This window comes from Macaca mulatta, chromosome 12 (assembly GCF_049350105.2).
Source record: "Macaca mulatta isolate MMU2019108-1 chromosome 12, T2T-MMU8v2.0, whole genome shotgun sequence".
Classification (NCBI taxonomy): domain Eukaryota; kingdom Metazoa; phylum Chordata; class Mammalia; order Primates; family Cercopithecidae; genus Macaca; species Macaca mulatta.
Window position 1 is genome coordinate 86,431,147 of NC_133417.1, and position 20,647 is coordinate 86,451,793.

The following is a 20,647-nucleotide window of genomic DNA, read 5'->3' on the forward strand; positions in this document are numbered from 1 at the left end:
GTGTTGTCTCTAAGCCACCTTTATGAGAATCACCTGGATGCTTGAAAGAAATGCAGGTTCCTAGGCCCCAGACCATCCAAGTCAGAACTAAAGGGGACCAGGCCACAGATCTTCACAATTAATAGAGCTCCAAGTTCTTATCACACTGAAACCTAAGAACCAATGTGGTGGTGGTGAAGAGCTTCCAGATTTGAAGTCAAGCTGACCTGGTTCAAATCCCATATCTACTGTATTACTAGTGACCTTTTCAGAGAAGACTTTTAACCTCTCTAGACCTCTTTCCTCATTGCTAAGTGGATAAAAATAGTACCAACTTTTTAAGGTTGTCTTAAAGGGTAATAATGCAGACCAAGTGCCTAGTGCAAAGCCTGATTTACACGAAGGCTCAATAAAAGTCATTACTATTTTTGATATATTGTGGTTGGAATTTCTATAGATAAGATTTTTTAGTTTGGCGATAAAATGAAACATTGCCAATTCTATACATAATTCTGCATATAAACTTTATATCCTGAAAATATAGCTGGCTGTGACTGACTCAGTAGTTGCAGTCTTACAAGGTTTGAAGTGGCATGAATGTCCATATAAAGTAGTAGGCACCATGTTTTTTTAATCAACTAAGAAAGTTACAGGCTATGTATTTCTGTTAGATAAATGATAATTTATTTGAGGAACTTTCAGATGAGAGCGCTTCTAATTAATTTCTTAGACTCACAGTGAAAGGTTCTGACAAAGTGCTTTGTGTTCTAGTAAATTATACTCTATCAGACAAAAATATGTCTCTCCCACAGAGGTGTCCTCTCCCCTTTCTCAGAAACAGTAGAATTGTGACCATATGTTTCATGCATTCTCCCAGCTATAACTCTGCTGGCACTAATGGTATTTATGCACCCCAGAGCTATAAACCTGTTTTAGGTAAATGTATTTACTCAGTAAAGAACATGAGTTTCTGAAGACCACAATAATAAACTGTCAGTAGTACACTAAGCAGTGCTTATCCACTCTCTCTCATCTCTTCATTAAGTTGAGGCTTCCTCCTGTATGTCTAAATGCTTAGGACAATAAACTACATTTAAAAGGACTTCCAGTGCAAAGTAAAGATGAACCAACATGACTTCAAGATTGCAAATATAATAGAAGGTATTAGCCACCACATAGGAAGTTTAAAATCAAATCCTCGATACAGATTACTCATGTAAATGACACCGCAATACATTTCTGCACCTCAGTTGTGCTTCCAGAATGAGTGATGTAAGCTTTCCCTGAACAATTGCTTCTGTATCTGTTAGGAATACTTCTAATTGCAAGTTTTAGAGTATTAAATAATAGTGACTTCGACAATAAAGATATTATTTTGCATAATAAGCAGTCTTGAGGAAGGATGTTCACAGGTTTGGTGAACAGCTATCAAAGACAGGACATTGATGGTTAGCTTTCCAGCTCTCTCAGCTTTTCCTCATGATCACAGTACAGCTGGGCAGCATCAAGCAGGAGAGAAGGGAAAAGAGCAAAAGTGCTTTGTCCCCTTTAAGTTGCCCTTCCAGGAAGGGCAGTGCCTCATTAGATGTATTCTGATTAACCAGACCTGTGTCACCTGTTTATCCCTGATTCTGTCATGGTTGAAGGAGAATGGAGTCATCATGATCACAGTAAATTGATCCTGATTCAATTATTTTGTTATTGTGATACATTCTCTGGAGTTGAACCTAGAGGTCTGTCTTCTGAAATATTAAGGGAATGCTGCCTGTCACCTGCATAATCCAGGGCTCTGTTGGCAGCTAAGAAGGGAAATCACTGTTGGCTAGACAATGAGCAATGAGCAACATCTGCCACTATACTGTTAATCCCCCAAAGAGCTAGTCTGATGAAATTGTCCATTTTTAAAATGGAAATAGTAGGAATATTTGCCTCACTGACCGCATAAAGTTGTGGGAGAATGAATTATATGCTTTATAAACTAAGACATGTTAATTACTGGTTCAATCTTTCAATTTAGGTTTTTCTGCTCTTCTCCCCTTAACCTCAGTGAGTTTGCCTGTCTTTAATAAAATATTCCTAAATGTCAGGTAATCTGTCTATTCCAATGGGCAAGAATTTTTCAGTGTTGTGTTTTTCCCTGAAGTCAGTAGTAAAGGAAAAAAAGATAAAAATTTTACTTAGGCCTGTAGGCTACTTGCTGCAGGTTACTCTTTTGTCAAATAAATGAGTCGTGTGTCTTGACATAGTGAAGTGTGGTATCAGTTTACATTATATTTTATTCTAGCATCTTGATTAAAAACAAGTTAGCTATCAAGCCCTAATTCATTTTAGGCAGACAAGATGAATTCATTATACTAAGACTTGGGGAGCATTTCTTGCAAAATAAAGCTCTATTATTCACTCAGAAAAAAACATAGAGCCTGGTGCTGCAGTACATCATTTTTCTGTTTTTCCTCTGTCACTTATTAAGTTATGATTCTGTACGTACACAGTACCTTGATTTGTTTAAGTTACATGGATTCTAGGCTGCTTTGTAAATTTCAAGTCTGCATTATGCATGTTTTAATGAAGAATGAACTATGAGTCCCGGGGACAGCTCTGATTCAGTCTTGTCGCACTTCCAGATGTGCACCTGGTTCTTTATTATGTCTCACAGAGGAAGCTGGTAGGTATCTTTCTGAGAGCATCTTGTTAATGAATCAATTTACAGTAAGATGTATATTTGGGGGAAAAAAAGTAGAATTGTAATTATGGTAATGTGGCAAAATAGCTTAAAAATGGAAAATAAACCAGGAATCTAGCTGCTGAAATGTGACCATTGTGTTTCTCTTTAATTTGCTGTTGTCTTGGAACCTAGCTGTTTATGCAGTGCTTTCACCTTCTGTTGCTTGTCTAAGTGCCAACTTCTTTCCCAAAGGTGTTCAGTGACTAATGCTTTGGTTACAAGCCAGAATATTTTATAAATGTCTATTTCTGGGCAGCTCTTCTACAAGTCTTAATTAAACTTTAATGTCAAGCTGAAGTTTACTTTTAGAACCTCTTAGGTTGCTTTAGTCCTAACATGATTATAGAGTTGGGGTGGTGAGGGGGGGGATGTGGGACAGCCATATTCCCACACATTTCCTCTCTCCCATTTAACAGTGACACCAAGCAGATGCATACTACTTAACCCCAAGCTTTACAACACAGGCATGAGTAAATCACAGCCATTCCCTAAAATGTTGTGGTAGCACACTGTCACTCAGACTCCTCCACCCTGCAGTAGTGCCCAGGGTTTAGAATTACTGCTTTGTTTGTTATTACACATTCTTCCAGCATATCCAACTGCTCACATCAAGGATCCCAACGTAGAGATGATGCATATGGAAGTAGCATTCTTTCCTTTCTTCTCCATGTCTGGAGGAGTTATGAGGAGTGGGGGATCATTTTCTCTAATTCTGTATGGCTTATTGGGGTAAAGAACTGCATCCTATGCCATCTGAAACAATGAAGTTTCTATTATAGTCAGAATAGTACAAATAGATTTCAATTAAATATGGCAATATGTTATATGTTTATTTTGTAATTAATTTACTCATCAATCGGATTGCTCTGAAGCAAGTGCCTGCATCTTTAATCTGTGAAGGGACAGATAGTACATATTTGAGTTTTTGTGGGACAGAGATCTCTGTCCCAACTACTCGACTCTGTACTCGACTCTGTCACTGTAGTGCAAAAGCATGGCTGTGTTCTCATAGAACTTTATTTACTAAAGTAGGCAGACATATGAATTTGGCCTTCAGGCAGTAGTTTACAGACCTCTACTCTATGATATGCTTGCTTTTTACATGGAAATTCTAAAGTATATATATTTTTATTAAAAGTTCCTGATAGTATATTTTGTTTTATAAACGTAGTTTGTCAGTATAACTTAGGCTGGTTGCCAAAATAAGCCAAGATTCAAATATTTTAAAGAAATTAATCCTGGGTTAAAAAATTATAAGAATCTCTCCTAGATAGGAACATAAAGATAGATATAAATATATATCTAGCCTACAGAATTACATGTATATGTCGAACAAAAAACTATATTAGTTCCAAAATTGGAAATTGTCAAAAGCCCCATGGATAATTGAAAGGATAAGATGTGGCATATTCATAAAATGGACTATATACACCAATAATAAACGTTTTACAACTACGTGTACCAATATGTTAATCTCACAAAATTTTGAATAAAAGCCATGCAAAAGAACAGATACTCAAAGATTACATACTCAGATACTCAAAGATTACATTTATATAAAGTACAAAATTGAGCAAAGCCAACTTATTAAAAATCAAGGAGGGTGGGGCCAATAACTGGAAGAAAAAAATCCCAGAGGGTTTTACAGTAGGGATGCTAATATTTTTTCCTTGATCTGCGTGCTTAACACATGTATTCATCTTATAAAAAATATTGAGCTGTATAATTAGGTTATGCGCATTTTTCTATGCATGTATTATACTCTGATAAGTTTAAAATAGAAAAACTTTCAAGCATTAAGTGAAGTGCCTGTTTTCTTAGAAGTTAGAGTTATAAAAGTAGGGAAAAATGTCTAAGTTATTTTATTTGCGTATTCCGAGGTTCATAAGAATAATTCTCAAAAACCATACCACATTTGCAGTTTTGATTTTGCCATGGTCATATGATGTCATTAATTTATAAGTCATGTCAGTAGGTTTATCACCACTAAAACATTAGATTTTCTGGATGGGGTACAGATCACAATGTGGTAACACTAGATATTTACTTACTTAGTGAGGCATTTGGAATTTGTATACCATCATAGAACAGATAAACATGGCTTAAGGCTATAACGTGACAGTATTTATGCTGATACTTTTATAACCTTCTAACAGTCAATAACTTATCCAATAATTTCCCTTTTTTTCTGACATGTTGCTTGGACTCCACCAAACCCTTCTTTATGTTTAATGCAGACATGTACATACCTGCTTATATTTTTGTAATACTATGTTCTTAGGCTCTGAGAAAGCATGTTAATCACGATCCAGCATCTTCTCCCCAAGATAAATTAGTCTAGTGGTGAGAGGAATCAGACAGAGACTTGACATTGTGAAAATACCGCATTATTATAGAGGTGCCCAGTATACTTTGGGAGAGGTGAGAAGCTGCCACCTTATGCTGTTAGGGGAGAGCAGTGCAAGGTGAAGGTGGTTAACAGTGAGTTTTAGCTGGAAGAACAACTAAGAATTATTGACATCCAAGCTAAATCTTGAAGAATAAGTACAAGTCAGATGCATGAAGAGGAGGTGTTGACGTCAGAGTGCTAGTTTGAAGGAAGACACAAAACATCTTGATGTATTAGACACCTGTTTGTAGAAAATTGTGAGACAAAAGAATGAATTGTGCAGTGAAAGTGATGAAGCAGGGGCCAACTCTCGAGGGCCTCTGTGTCATGCTAAGGAGTCAGAACTCTTATCTCGAAAGCAATGTAAGGTTCTTAACAGACACATTATCTAGTTTGCTTTCTTGAAAATGACCCTCTGGTAGTGTGAAGATTGGATTAAAGGAGAGGAGAATGACTTGAGACAGATAAATCAGTTAGAAACTCAATCCAAGTGAATTTAGGTTCAATCATGACATTTTCAGACTTAAAAAATGTTTCCTGAGCAGCCAATTTAACCATAGTAGTAGAGAAAGAAAAAAAATCATGTCTTTACTATCTCAGGCAAAAAGTGGTTTCTCAGAGCTCTCTTCATAACTCTTGCTCATCTGTGTATTATTTTTTACATTTATTTACACATCTCTCCTTTATTATATCAGCTCTAGGAAGGAGTGAAGTGTGTTGGTATTTGGGAACAATGAACTTAGTGCCTGATTTATTGTATGGAAACTTTCAATTATATTCATTCATGAATCTTCAAGTAATACTTAAAAGCAGAAATTTTGAAACATGTTCTTAAACTCTGTGCTTACATACTCTGTCTTTAATCAATTCACAAAAACTACTAAATTCCTACTGTATCTTTACTCTTTCCATGAAAAGTTTCTTCAAACACGAATCTTCTCTACAAATGTTGATTCAAAGGACACAATTTAAACATTATTGAAGAAACTTTCTAAATTCTGCACTGCTAAGTGGATATTTATCTTTTTTATCTATCCTCACCAGATATTTTGCTTTGGGTAACATGCTTCTTGACTTTGAACTAATTTTTCCAATTTTTAAATTACTAGAGATCTAAGAACTTCTGTCTTTGGGGAAAGTTTATAAAATGACATGCTGTAACAGAAAGTTTTCCTTAGCACCTAGCAGTTCTAACCCTCTCACTGGGAAAAAAGAATGAACTGTGTAGAAATTCGCAATTGTTTCAGAACTTTAGAACATTCTAGCTATGGCCTTTTAATAAGTTCCTTATGTCTCAAATACTTCATATTTAAAATATTCTAAGGGCTTCATACAGTATACATGACCCAGATCTTCACTGAATGGTAGGTGGTATGGAATAGGATGACTGAGGCTTAAAAATGCTAAATTACTTCCCCACTGGAAAGAACTGCTGGCAGTGCCAGGACTTGAACTCATGCATATGTGTGGATTTGCAGCAATCTATACTTTGCAATACACAGGAGGATGAAGCATTTCTCCAGTTCTGTTTTTAAATTTGGCCTAGTTACTGTTGGGGGTGACCAGCTGCTTCACACTTTAATTCTAGTCCCACAGATTTTAGTGCCACGCACTTGTGGGTGGACATAGTAGTTCTTCCTCATTGCCCTGCTCACTTCTACCAAGCATTCCTTTTAGTCTTCTCCTTTCTACCAGTTCCTTCCATTTTCCTCCCTTGATTCAGGCAGCAGTTAGTTCAATGTCTATTTTAGGCTTGCAAGAAAGAAAAGAAAAACTGCTTTGCCTTTAGAAAACGTTATGAAAAAATCAGGAAAATGTTAAAATTATAGAAGTGAGAGGTTACGCAGAAAAGAAATGAGAAAAGATGCCGTTTTAATTATAGCTCATTAAACTTTCCTTGGGTAATAGGTGACTGAATTTACCAAAAACATGAGAAAGAGTTCTTTTTAATATGGGTTTACATCTGCTTGCATAGGGTCAATCCTATGATTGTTTTTCCAAGAAAATTAGTATTTTATGTTCAGCATAAATTACATACATATATCCTTGTATGCCTATATACAGAGAGAGAGAGAGGGATTTTTATTACCTAAACAAGAACCAAATAATATTACTTAATTTTTAGGCCCCATGAAAATAAAACCTACCTTGCTGTTGGGAGTATGAAGACATTAATGTTGAATGTGTCCTTGTTTAATGCTGGAGATGATGCATATGAAACGACTCTACATGTCAAACTACCCATGGGTCTTTACTTCATTAAGATTTTAGAGCTGGTAAGTACTGTAAACCACAATAGCATGATACTACTTAGTATTTTACTTAATTTTTTAAAAGTAAATGGTAGAATTCACTTCACTGATTTGGGGTATAAGTCTTAATATTTAGGCTCTTAGTTATTTGCAGACTTCTTCCGTGCCCCTGCTCAGAATGGCAAGTTCTTGGGTCTAAAGTCCAAAGGCATCATCAGCCTCCTGTTTTCCAGTGCTAGGAGTAGGAGGAAGCTGTTTGGGTGCCTTTACATTCTCACTGCCGTAGCCAGCACACGTCTGATGTTGAAATAGTATGCCCCTTGATTGAGGTCCTTGCACAAGTAACATTGATCCTCCATCCTGGACTCCAGAGTTACTGTTCTTTATTTTAAGGTGACACTCAGACAATTAATGGAATTTTCTCTGTCCTTTATCAAATTCACTCGTCTTTTGTCCAGGGACCACACCTTCACACCAGGAGTGACCTTTGACCTCTCACGAATATCTATTACCTTCTTTCTCTAGTGTTTGCAATACTAGCAAAAGTAACCGTGGAAACTCAGATATTCAGACTGTATTTTTAAAGCATTTTATACTTATTGCAATTATAACCTCATTACACCTATTGAGATTATAGCTATTTTGATTAAATACCTTAAACACATTCTCACATACCAGACAGAAGAGGGCCATTAAAATATGAACCTTATGGATTCCTTGCCTCATGATTTTTCAAGGAATTCAGACCCTGGATTAAATAGGGACTATACCAAGATGAATGAAAGCTACAAGTCCAGAAATTTTTTTTGTGGAGAATCTGTTTGAATATTAGGGTATACATCTATACATATATATGTGTGTATATATATACATGTGTATATATACGTACATATGTGTGTATATATACGTATATATATGTCTGTATATATATTATACACACACATATACACATATATACACACATATACACATATTTATATCATTTATTTATATTTCTATGTATCTCAAACATAAACAAATAGAAAATAGTTTTCCTAGGAAAGCAAATACTTCTGGGATATTCCTTTCCATAACCATCCTTAAACATATGTTACAAACTTTTTATTTCCTTCCTGTCCAAAACAGTTGTTTCATTTTTCCCATTAGGAAGAGAAGCAAATAAACTGTGAAGTCACAGATAACTCTGGCATGGTACAACTTGACTGCAGTATTGGCTATATATATGTAGATCATCTCTCAAGGGTAAGTGTTTTGCATTTATGCCTTTTGTTCACTATCATGAATATTTTTCTATTCTTCCCTATCTTTATGTTGCATATAAAATGTTATAAATATTTTAGCTTAGGGTAGGTAGCTGAATGATGAAATAAAACTGGTTCTTGAAATCTTTGAGCTTTGTGTTTATATTCTTGGCAATGTTTGCTGTTTTAAAGGGGGTGGCATGTTTACATCGAAATGGACATGTGCATGTGTCAATCAGAATTTTGCTCCCCCTACACACCCTTCCCCAACACTCCCCACCCCGCCACCCCCACCCCAGGTGGTCCTGTCTGCCAGGCATGTTACCTCTGCTACACAAAAAGGTGTTTTTGGCAAGAGTCTTCACTCAAGTTGTGAAAGCATTTCTAATTTTGTCAGTCTGGACTTGCCTGCGTTCACATTCAGAGACGCCTTTGTCTCTGAATGTTACTTGTGTAAATGTGTGTACTTTAAAATTGTCACAACCCCAACAACTTCCCTGAATCTTACTGCCAAGGGAGGAGTAGCTGATGCCTTTAGAATAGGTTCAATTCTACATTCCATAGAACATAAACTTTTAAGAAGAAAATTCAGATTATAAAAAATGTACTTAAGATTTTTTTTTTTAATGGGCTTTCCTGCTCTGTGTTTTACAGATAGATATTAGCTTTCTCCTGGATGTGAGCTCACTCAGCAGAGCGGAAGAGGACCTCAATATCACAGTGCATGCTACCTGGTATAAGTTATTGTTAAAAAAATGAACTAGAAATGTACCCCCATATTTTGAGGGGGGGATTAGGAAAACCATAAAACTGTGTTCCATTAATTGTAAGAGAAAACTTCCCTTACATGGTCTGCTTTAAAAAAAAACAAACAACATAGTTAAATGGGAGTGACTGGTAATGTTTTAGCTCTTGAGCTATGTTAAGTATTTATTAGATTAGATTAGAGTGGACATGATGTGTCACGAATCACTCTGTGTATTTGAAATCAAAAACAGAATAAACAGTAATAACTCTACAAGATTTAAAAGTGAGGGCAATGACTGACATAGATATATCTCCTAGAGTAAATAGGAAATCGTTAATGACTATTTCATGAGTGAAGTTTCAACATATTTTTAAAAATTCAGAGTAAACATCAAGATGGACTTCATTTTACCTAACACAACAACTTGGTCACCCTCTCATCCTCAAAATCTCTATAAGTAAAATTGATTATAAAGATAGGTTAAGGCAGTACGACACTTGCTATACGGTTTAAAAACTTTTATGATTGATGTGCTTTCTTTGATCATTGAATTAAGTCTTGCAAAAATACTTCTTCAATCTAAAGAGAGTAATAAATTTGTTTCTAAACTACCTATTTATTTTGGTTTTTGTACTACCTAGAACATAAATGTTTTAAAGAAACAACTTTTAATCTAATAAATGTAACTATTTGTTAAAAAAAAAAAAAACTCCTCTAGCATTAGAAGCAAATGATAACAGTTTAATGAGAGAAATTTTCTGCCAACCTTGTCCTAAAAAATTTTCACTGCCATATCTGCTTTTATCCCCACTCGTCAAAAAGCATCTAAGCAAACCTCTGAGTATATTAGGTATACAGGGTATGTAATTAGTTCTCTCTGAAGATTTTTCTGCTTGATGAATTCTAACAGGGTGTCTTCTATTTGTGTAGTGAAAATGAAGGGGAAATGGACAATCTAAAGCACAGCAGAGTGACTGTAGCAATACCTTTAAAATATGAGGTTAAGCTGACTGTTCATGGGTAAGTAGACACAAAGGCCTCCTTTCAAATTCAGAGCTGATTTACAGTTCCCTTGCTTCTTACGTTAATGGAAAAAACTGTACTCTAGAATTTTTTTAAAATAAAAACGGTACTATACTCTTTTAATAATTACCTCGTTTTTATAGTCCCTTACTTAGCTGTCCATTATAATAATGCACTCTATAATCATCACTGATACTACATCAAACTAGTACCCTGTTGGAGGAGATTTCTTACTGGGAGAGCCCCAATAAGCTAGCAAGGCCACACTGAGCCTTTCAGTTGTGCACTGTGTAATCCTAATCAGGAATTAGAAAGTGTGCAGTTTGCATAATCATACTCAATGCCCATGTCAAATGTGAAGTTCAGAGAAGTGTGAACTTAGCCAAATCACTATTCTGCAGACCCGTATCTACACGTGTGGCAAATGGATTGCGATGTGAGAGATCTGGTTGCAAGGTGTCCCTTGTCCACTTTTTATACCTATGGGATCACCAGATTCCTCAACTACAGCCCAAGTACCAGAATTCATTGCTTCCTCGTGATTTTAATGATTGAATGGACCCCCCTCTCATCCAAGAAGGAGATGTGTGGAGAAAGAATTAAAGGGGGCTTACGGAAACCTTCAGTAATTATACTGGAACTTATTCATGCTGTTAGTCCTTAGAACTACATTTTTATACAGAAGACATGAGTTACAGAACAAATAGACAGATGAGCCTTTCCTGTTGCTCTAAATCTAAACTGTCCCCCAGTCATTTTATCCACTTAGAAAGGTGATATACAGTCATGTAAATGTAAAATGTCAGTGTCTGATGGAATTGAGTATCAAGTTTGAGATAAAGCAAACAGGCGAAAAAAGGCCATTCACAGCAGAGTAAGACCTAGAGAATCACGAGTAAGCAAATAAAAAGTTCACTGCATGTTTCCTGGTTTTCAGTGTTGATCTTGTCACTCCTCCTGGCTCATGGAGTGTCTTCCTATTTTTCTGTTATTCACATCTCATTATTTTGAATAAGGAATGTTCACCTGTTAAACTGCCTAAATCTATGCTGATTCCTTTCCTGTTTCATGGGTTTCTAATTTGGGATTACCTAATATTAGCTGCCAAATGTGAGCACCTTATGGAGTAGAGGTCTCCCTAGAAACATATTTCTTAAAGTTTATTGCAGATAAAAATGTTGAATCACAGGCCTTTAAAAGAGAGTGACAGCCTTGTATTGTAACAAAAAATTTATCATACTTAATAATGTTAGACTTGTTCCCCAGATTTGGGGTTCATTATAAGTAGCCAGCAGGGATCATGAGATGGGAAGAAATAACTCAAAAATGGGTAACAGAAATTGAGGTATGAGAACCTTAGGAAAAAGCTAAGAAGTTATCCCACATTTGCCAAATTTACATAAACCACTTAAGGGCTGAAAGAGCAGGAATGGTCAGTAGAATGAGCAAGGTGTAGTGTTGTGGAAAGCAAGAAAAGAATATCAGTGAGGACAGATACTGTCACCTAGGTCAGAGAACATGGCCTTCTTTTTCTTTTTCTTTCTTTTTTTTTTTTTTTTTTTGAGATAGAGTCTCACTCTATTGCCCATGCTGAAGGGCAGTGGTGTGACCTCAGCTCACTGCAACCTCCGCTTCTCGGGTTCAAGCGATTCTCCTGCCTCAGCCTCCCGAGTAGCTGGGACTACAGGCATGCACCACCACGCCCAGCTAAGTTTTTTTGTATTTTTAGTAGAGATGGGGTTTCGTCATGTTGGCCAGACTGCCCTCAAACTCCTGACCTCAGGTGATGAGCCCACCTTGGCATCACAAAGTGCTGGGATTACAGTCATGAGCGACCATGCCCGGCCACAATTTAATTTCTTTTTAAATAAAATGTATATATGACCACAAAACCAAAAGTATTCCATGGTGACTTTTAAATATGCTATAATCCAGTCTATAGAAAGACTCTTTATGTTATCAAAAAAGATAGTTAATTAAATTTGAATTTGTTTCTACCAGGTTTGTAAACCCAACTTCATTTGTGTATGGATCAAATGATGAAAATGAGCCTGAAATGTGCATGGTGGAGAAAATGAACTTAACTTTCCATGTAAGAAAAGTTAATTGTGTTGATATTTGTAACAACCTAAAAGGCTATCACTGACGCATTGCTCCAAGCGACATTGTACACCTGTGATATCCCTCAGCCTCTGTAGACCACGGCTGGCTGGAATGGGGCTGCAGCAGTGGGACTCCTGCCTCTCAGACCCCTACTGCTTTCCTTCCACTTGTCTTGTCTCTGGTATTCAAGCCCATGTCTCCTTACAGGATAGGTGAGAAACAGCATGCAGGAACAGAGAGAATGCCTTGAAACAGGCAAAGTTATGGGGTGAGATGAATTTGCTAGAGACGCACACAGAAAGCAGGACAGGCCAAGGGAAGGCATCTTTGGGTGCAAATCAGTGAAATTTCTTCTTGGTTCAAGCTTATAAAAACCTCAACACTACAAAGTAAAGGAGGCTTTTACCTCCCATCTCCATTTAAGATCACATTGGTCGGCCTTTCAAGCCATAAGTTTACGACCTGTGACAAGCGCTTTATCAATTATTAAGTAACCTTTTAAAGTAAAGAGTACTATCATAATTCAGAAGTATTCGGAGACTGATGTAAACCTAAGTTAAAAACATTTTTGCTGTCAAACTGATATTTTTGTTGTATCAAAGATATTGGTGATTAGTAATTTCCAAAAAAGAATTCTTTGAACCAAAAGCACTGTCCAAGCATTCTTATAATCTATATATGCGAGTAAATCTTGGATTAGGTATAATATTTTGTAAGACAATGCTTTTCAAAATGTGTATTAGAATCATTTGGGGTACCTATCCAAAATGCAAATTCCTGGGCCCTGCCCCAGATCTGTGGAAAAAGAATGACCTTGAAATCCTGTTGACTCTATGTATCTTCCAATTTTTGTTATACTAGTTGATACTAATGTTGAAAAATTTTAGTCCTCCTCCACTTTGAAGTCCTATGAAATGCTCTTTAAAACCCAATGGGAGTTTGTGCTTTGATAAACTAAAACAGAAACCAAACTGTACTCTAGATGATTTATTAATTTACAATTAATAGTTAAGTATTTGCTACTAAATTTATAATGTAGTGGCTGGGACTAGAGAAACTTGTGGTATATAGGATTTCTGTGTCTAGCCAACTATGTAGATATTCTTAGAGGTTTAATTGTTGTTAGGCAAACAGAGATGTTTGTGATTTAGATTGATATTTAATGGCATCGAGAAGACCTTGTCTGTAGTACTGGGCACTGCTAGGTTTCTGTTGCTGACATTTCCTTCTGCAACTGCCCTGTTCTTTTATGGATTAGCAATTACCACCTGTTCCCAATCTGGAGACACTTTCTTCATCTTTGTCACATGTTCATAAAATGACTGCAGGTCTGCAGGTCATTTTTTAATCGAGGTGTTGGGATGCATCTCTTTCTGACTTACTGTATTGGTTTTATAGTTAAGCTGCCAGTTCGGTAGGCTATATTTTGGCCCCATTTCCCTTTTCAGGAATCTTCAATCCCCAGATTTATCATCCTGTTATGCATTTTTTGACAAGTATTGTTAAAAACCTGTTGTGCTTTCTCAAAACCCAACAACATACTTTTTTCTGAATGCATCAGCATATAGATCCTGAATAAAAATACATTTTTATTCACTTTCTCCTGCTGATTATCCTCTCAGCACAGAATGCTTTTGCAATAACATCATAGGATTTAGAATTACAATATCTGAGTTTTGGTCATAACTCTTGTCATTTTTTAACTTTTGTCTTGGGAACTCTAAGAACATCTGTTAGCATTTCCCTTAGCTGGTGAATACCAGAATGTTGGCCCACCTCATGAGAACCAAATATTTTTAAAATATGTAATGTAACATACAAATATATATTGTTTGTCTCCTAAGACTGTTTCTCCAATAAACCATCAGCCTGTACTTTTTGTTTTCAACAATACCAAAACTAGAAGGTTAGATATAATGACTCATTCAAAATTAGCAAACTTTAAAAATTCTGACTATGGATATCTTGTCTACCTTTTTTGTGCAGCTGCCAACTATAAACCTCCACCACTATAAATGTTGCATGGAATATATGGGATCACCTCAAAGTTCATTGATATCTGCACTTACATTTATAGAAAACATTTGTTAAAAATTTTTCCTTCTTACCAGGTTATCAACACTGGCAATAGCATGGCTCCTAATGTTAGTGTGGAAATAATGGTACCAAATTCTTTCAGCCCCCAAACTGATAAGCTGTTCAACATTTTGGATGTCCAGGTAAAAATGTATTTCTTCCACCTGACCTTTATTGTGTGTCTTAAATACTAAAATAAATGCAAACCAATCCTTTATTCAAGTAATAATGCGAAAATGGATAACTGTTTTCAGTCACACTGTAAGCTATGAATTCACCATGCATTTATTGAGTTATGCTTTGAATATTATATATTTCATTACAGCTATAGATTTACAGTGCAACTTTTACATTCGATTTAAATAACAGAACCATATTCTACCATCTCCATTGAATAATTATTTTAAGATACATTTTTGTGTGATATGGACCTACAGAAGTAACTTGATTGGTAGACTTCTTCATAGCACTTGAAACTACTGTGCAAATATGAGGATTATAGCCTTTTTTGAAGGAAGCACTATTCAAACCACTTCTTAAGAACCAATATTCTTTCATTGATGGTTCCATCAGAATTGTTTTGAGCTTGCCAGGTTGAAGACAGAAGTCAACAAATCTAAATACGTTTGAGGTCTGATTTTAAAATCCTACTTAAATTCCGGATTCAGAGAGAAGAATATGGTGTTATATTGTTTCCCCTATAAAGGAAAAGAAATATTTAATATCATGCTAATGTTCCAATATCAATTTTTACATTTCTGCAAGGTTTAAGGCCACGTTATCAGCTTAGAACCTATATCCAACCTTCTATAATTCAGCTGGGTTTTTGTGTTTCTGCCACACATATTTAGTCACTCCCAAATATGTCAAAAAAAAAAAAATTCTACAATTTCAAAGGTACTTAATATATTTTAGCAAAGATAAGCTACTGGAACTTTTAAAACCATGTTGCTTTTTGCTGTTTTTTCCAATGATGAAAGATAAGATTTCTCTTCCTTTCTATCTTCATAGACTACTACTGGAGAATGCCACTTTGAAAATTATCAAAGAGTATGTGCATTAGAGCAGCAAAAGAGTGCAATGCACACCTTGAAAGGCATGTTCCAGTTCTTGTCCAAGACTGATAAGAGGCTATTGGTAAGTTTCCATTTTTCAGGTTGTAGTTGCTGCTTTCCAACAGAGAAGTGAAACACTTAAAATCAAGTCAATGGGTTTGAGCTGTCACTTCAATAAAAGAGAAGCCAAGTTTAGGTAGTATTCTTGCATGGAAGGAACAAGCACGGTTGGAGAGTTGAGAAAGACCTAGGGTCTATCCCATATATAAATATGTTAGCTGGGCATGGTGGCTCATGCCTGTAAGCACTTTGGGAGGCCAAGGTGAGCAGATCACAAGGTCAGGAGTTTGAGACCAGCCTGGACAACAGAGTGAAACCCCGTCTCTACTAAAAATACAAAAATCAGCCAGGTGTGGTGGCAGGTGCCTGTAATCCCAGCTACGTGGGAGGCTGAGGCAGGAGAATTGCTTGAATCCGGGAGGTGGAGGTTGCAGTGAGCCAAGATCATGCCACTGCACTCCAGCCTGGGTGACAGAGCAAGACTCCATGTCAAAAAGAAAAAAAAAGTTATACAGTTTCATTTTTTTATCTAACAAATGCCCACTATTTGCCAACAAAACATTGTTCCAAACCCTTCAGGACACCAAGATGTTGTCTTCACCTGGGCAGCCTTTGTGGCATGGGTTAATTTTCATTCTTTTCAGCTTAGTGAATGTATGAAAAGAAACTGGAGAAGCAGTCATCACCTTGAAATGATCCACGTTTTACAACAAACATAGAATATGTAACTTAGCAAGACTCTGATTAGAACATTTTTTTAAAAAATTCTGTCCCAGAAGATTGTTAATACAAATAGGAACATATGCTCTATTTTAAATACTTTATTATAATTTAGAAAATAAGCATTCATGTCTTGTTTAAAGATAATTTAAATGCCACTGAGGAAAGCAGATGTTAAATTTCATATTTATAGAAAGATGATTTTCAAAATGCCATTAGAGTATATATTAAATTATATATAAAATATTTTTAAAATATTTTCCAGTGTTGAAAATTTTAATGTATCACTTTTATATTCCTTTCAAGTACTGCATAAAAGCTGATCCACATTGTTTAAATTTCCTATGTAATTTCGGGAAAATGGAAAGTGGAAAAGAAGCCAGTGTTCATATCCAGTTGGAAGGCCGACCATCCATTTTAGAAATGGTAAGTCTAGGCCAGGCGCGGTGGCTCAAGCCTGTAATCCCAGCACTTTGGGAGGCCGAGACGGGCGGATCACGAGGTCAGGAGATCGAGACCATCCTGGCTAACATGGTGAAACCCCGTCTCTACTAAAAATACAAGAAAATTAGCCGGGCGGGGTGGCGGGCGCCTGTAGTCCCAGCTACTCGGGAGGCTGAGGCAGGAGAATGGCGTGAACCCGGGAGGCGGAGCTTGCAGTGAGCCGAGATCACGCCACTGCACTCCAGCCTGGGGCACAGAGCAAGACTCCGTCTCAAAAAAAAAAAAAAAAAAAAAAAAGAAAAAAAAAAAAGAAATGGTAAGTCTAAAACATATTGACAACTTGGTGGCTAAGTTTACATACAATCTATAAATTCAGTCATATAGGCAGGATAGTATGAAGACATTCAACAAATAAAATTTTGGAGTAAAACTCGAAAACTATATTTCTGTCACTTCAACTAAGTGAAATGGCTTTAGAAATTAACAGGTAATAAAGGCTAAAATAGGCCAGGCATAGTGGCTCAATCCTGTAATTCCAGCACTTTGGGAGGCCAAGGCAGGAGGATCACTGGAGGCTACGAGTTCAAGACCAGTTGTATTCCTAGGTAGATGTGTGGTGTTATTTCTGGGGTCTCTGTTCTGTTCCATTGGTCTGTATATCTGTTTTGGTTAGCCTTGTAGTATAGTTTGAAGTCAGGTAGCATGATGCCTCCAGCTTTCTTTTTGCTTAGAATTGTCTTGGCTATATGGGTTCTTTTATGGTTCCGTATGAAATTTAAAGTAGTTTTTTCTAATTCCGTAAAGAAAGTCAGTGGTAGCTTGATGAGAGTAGCCTTGAATCTATAAATTACTTTGGGCAGTATGGCCATTTTCATGATATTGATTCTTCCTATCCATGAGCATAGAATATTTTTTCCATTGGTTTGTGTCCTATTTCCTTCAGCAGTGGTTTGTAGTGCTCCTTGAAGAGGTCCTTCACATCCCTTGAAAGTTGGATTCCTAGGTATTTTATTCTCTTTGTAGCAAATGGGAATTCACTCATGATTTGGCTGTCTGCTTGTCTATTGTTGGCATATAGAAATGCTTGTGATTTTTGCACATTGATTTTTGTATCCTGAGACTTTGCCAAAGTTGCTTTTCAGCTTAAGTAGTTTTTGGGCTGAGACCATGGAGTTTTCTAGATATACAATCATATCACCTGCAAACAATTTGACTTCCTCTCTTTCTATTTGAATACCCTTTGTGCTTTTTTTTTTCCTTTTCTGAGATGGAGTCTCGCTCTGTCCCCCTGGCTGGAGTGCAGTGGCGCGATCTCGGCTCACTGCAAGCTCCGCCTCCCGGGTTCCTGCCATTCTCCTGCCTCAGCTTCCCAAGTAGCTGGGACTACAGGTGCCCGCCACCGTGCCCAGCTAATTTTTTGTATTTTTAGTAGAGACGGGGTTTCACCGTGGTCTCGAACTCCTGACCTTGTGATCCGCACGCCTCGGCCTCCCAAAGTGCTGGGATTACAGGCGTGAGCCACCGCACCCGGCCTTTTGTGCTCTCTCTTGCCTTATTGCCCTGGCCAGAACTTCCAATACTATGTTGAATAGGAATGGTGTGAAGGCATCCTTGTGTTGTGCCAGTTTTTGAAGGGAATGCTTCCAGTTTTTGCCTATTCAGTATGATATTGGCTATGGGTTTGTCGTAAGTAGTTCTTATGGAGATGTTCCATCAACACCTAGTTTATTGAGGGTTTTTAGCATGAAGGGATGATGAATTTTATTGAAGGCCTTTTATTTTTAAAATATAGCTAAGAAGAAAAACTAAGGCTTTCATAAAATCAAATAAAAACATCAACAAAAACATACTTAAATATATTTTGGACTTCTTCCTACAAAAGAACATGTATATTTATGAGGAGTAGTTTAAGATGAAACTAGTTTTATGTGGAGTTCTGTTTTTCAGCTTTCTCATCTGTTCAATATGGATAAATGAGATTATTTTTATAAGCACTTAGTTCATGGAACATAGGAAGCCAAAGGAAATGGCAGCTGTTTTGTTCAAGTGGAATTTTTGAAATTGTCAAACAGTGCTTAAGATACAGTAGACAGGCAAAGAAGAAATATCCATTTTAGTTTCAACTGTGCAAAAAGCAAAGTCATTGGACCATCAGCAAGTCATTTAACCTTTTGCAGTTTGCCTTCTCTTTTCCTCTAGATCGAGGTTTCCCATCAGCAGCCATAATTGGCATTTTGAACCAGATGTTTTTGGGGGCTGTCCTGTGCACTGTAGGATATTTAGTAGCATCCTCAGCCTCTACACACTCACTGCTGGTAGTACCACCTCCCACGTTCTGACACTTAACAATTTCTTCAGACATTCCTGACTGTCCCTTAGGATTTCATCACCTCCCTGCTGAGAACCACTGCTCTAGATCTGTATGAAGCTTGTCATTTTTGGCTCTAAAATGTTAAATAACATTTACACAGTAGTTTTAAAGGTCATATCCCTCTTTAAGAATCTGACTAAATATATTCTCATCTGCCTCAGCAAATGCCCACATCTCCTAAAGATTCTTAGAACTCGTAAAGCCCATCTACACGTCCCCAGGCTTCATGGATTCTGCATTATAAAATCCCTGCTTTAGATAATAAAGTTCTGAGTTCATCCACTGATTTTATATTTGAATTCTATAATTTAGAAAAAAATAAAAAGCCCAAATAAGATAGATGCAATATGCGGTGGCAGGGTGGAGAACATTGGTAAATGGTAACTTACCTCTTGCTGTAGTCTAATCAAAGGATTTCAGTAAGATTATACTATATACATTAATACCAAGACCACACTTTGGGAACCAAAGGAAGCACTGCAGTTAATTTTAAGTGGTGAAGTAAATTGGGGAAGGTAAATTGTGAAAACCTCTAGATAGAAGGTAAAGATCCTGACAAATTATTTCTATTAATATGTCTTCAGGAAACAAACCAGGCTATGGTGATCTTTCTTTTATTACACAGGATGAGACTTCAGCACTCAAATTTGAAATAAGAGCAACAAGTTTTCCAGAGCCAAATTCAAGAGTTATTGAACTAAACAAGGATGAGAATGTTGCACATGTAAGATTACCTTCTTAACTGCTGCATTAAAATTATAGGAAAACACATTTCAAGGGTGTCTATAATTACTTCCTTTTGAGTAACTGAGTTGGGAAAGTAGAGTGTGACCAGCTCATAGAGGGTCCTCAATACTTGGTTGAGAGTTGGCATTTTCCACAACTGGCAGGAGGGAACAACACAGCAGTTCTTTTAGAGAGGTGAATTGGGCAGCAGTGAGAATTGGATAGATTGGAGGAAAAGTCATGGATAGAGCCCATTACACTCACTGTTTCTGCTAAACAGTTACCAGTGTTTCCTGCAATTATATTAGAACCAGCAAGAAAACAGGGTGGGTACTTCTAAATACTATTGGGGATTATGGCAGGGCTTTAAAGGAAATATAAGCAACTTTTTAAACTGTTTCTTTTTTTCTTTTTTGCTTTTTGGGTTTTACTTTTCTTAATTCACATAGGTTCTCCTGGAAGGACTACATCATCAAAGACCCAAACGTTATTTCACCATAGTGATTATTTCAAGTAGCTTGCTACTTGGACTTATTGTACTTCTGTTGATCTCATATGTTATGTGGAAGGTAAGCATTTAACAATTACCAACATTAACCTACTAACAATTACCAACATTAAACTACTCAAAATGACATTTTCTCAAAGCCTATTTGACTTCCAAGTTATTTAGATTTAAATATTTCACTATTTTAATGTTAACTTTTTATGTTGCTCAGTACTGATCTCACATTT

The 20,647-nt window shown here is 36.6% G+C and overlaps 1 protein-coding gene across 2 annotated transcripts in view; it reads left to right on the forward strand.

The window, feature by feature from the left end:
- The window catches only part of ITGA4 (integrin subunit alpha 4), an 83,071-nt gene that overhangs the window by 58,281 nt on the left and 4,143 nt on the right, over positions 1-20,647 (forward strand). For both annotated transcript variants that reach the window (XR_013401888.1, XM_001100929.5), the window contains exons 18-27: positions 7,219-7,369; positions 8,492-8,587; positions 9,241-9,320; positions 10,265-10,354; positions 12,359-12,449; positions 14,572-14,679; positions 15,548-15,673; positions 16,678-16,797; positions 19,812-19,910; positions 20,362-20,481. Coding sequence is in view for 1 of the 2 variants with exons in the window: in XM_001100929.5 (XP_001100929.2) it covers positions 7,219-7,369; positions 8,492-8,587; positions 9,241-9,320; positions 10,265-10,354; positions 12,359-12,449; positions 14,572-14,679; positions 15,548-15,673; positions 16,678-16,797; positions 19,812-19,910; positions 20,362-20,481 (1,081 nt within the window). In the remaining variant the exon portion in view is untranslated. The remainder of the gene's footprint in view (positions 1-7,218; positions 7,370-8,491; positions 8,588-9,240; positions 9,321-10,264; positions 10,355-12,358; positions 12,450-14,571; positions 14,680-15,547; positions 15,674-16,677; positions 16,798-19,811; positions 19,911-20,361; positions 20,482-20,647) is intronic.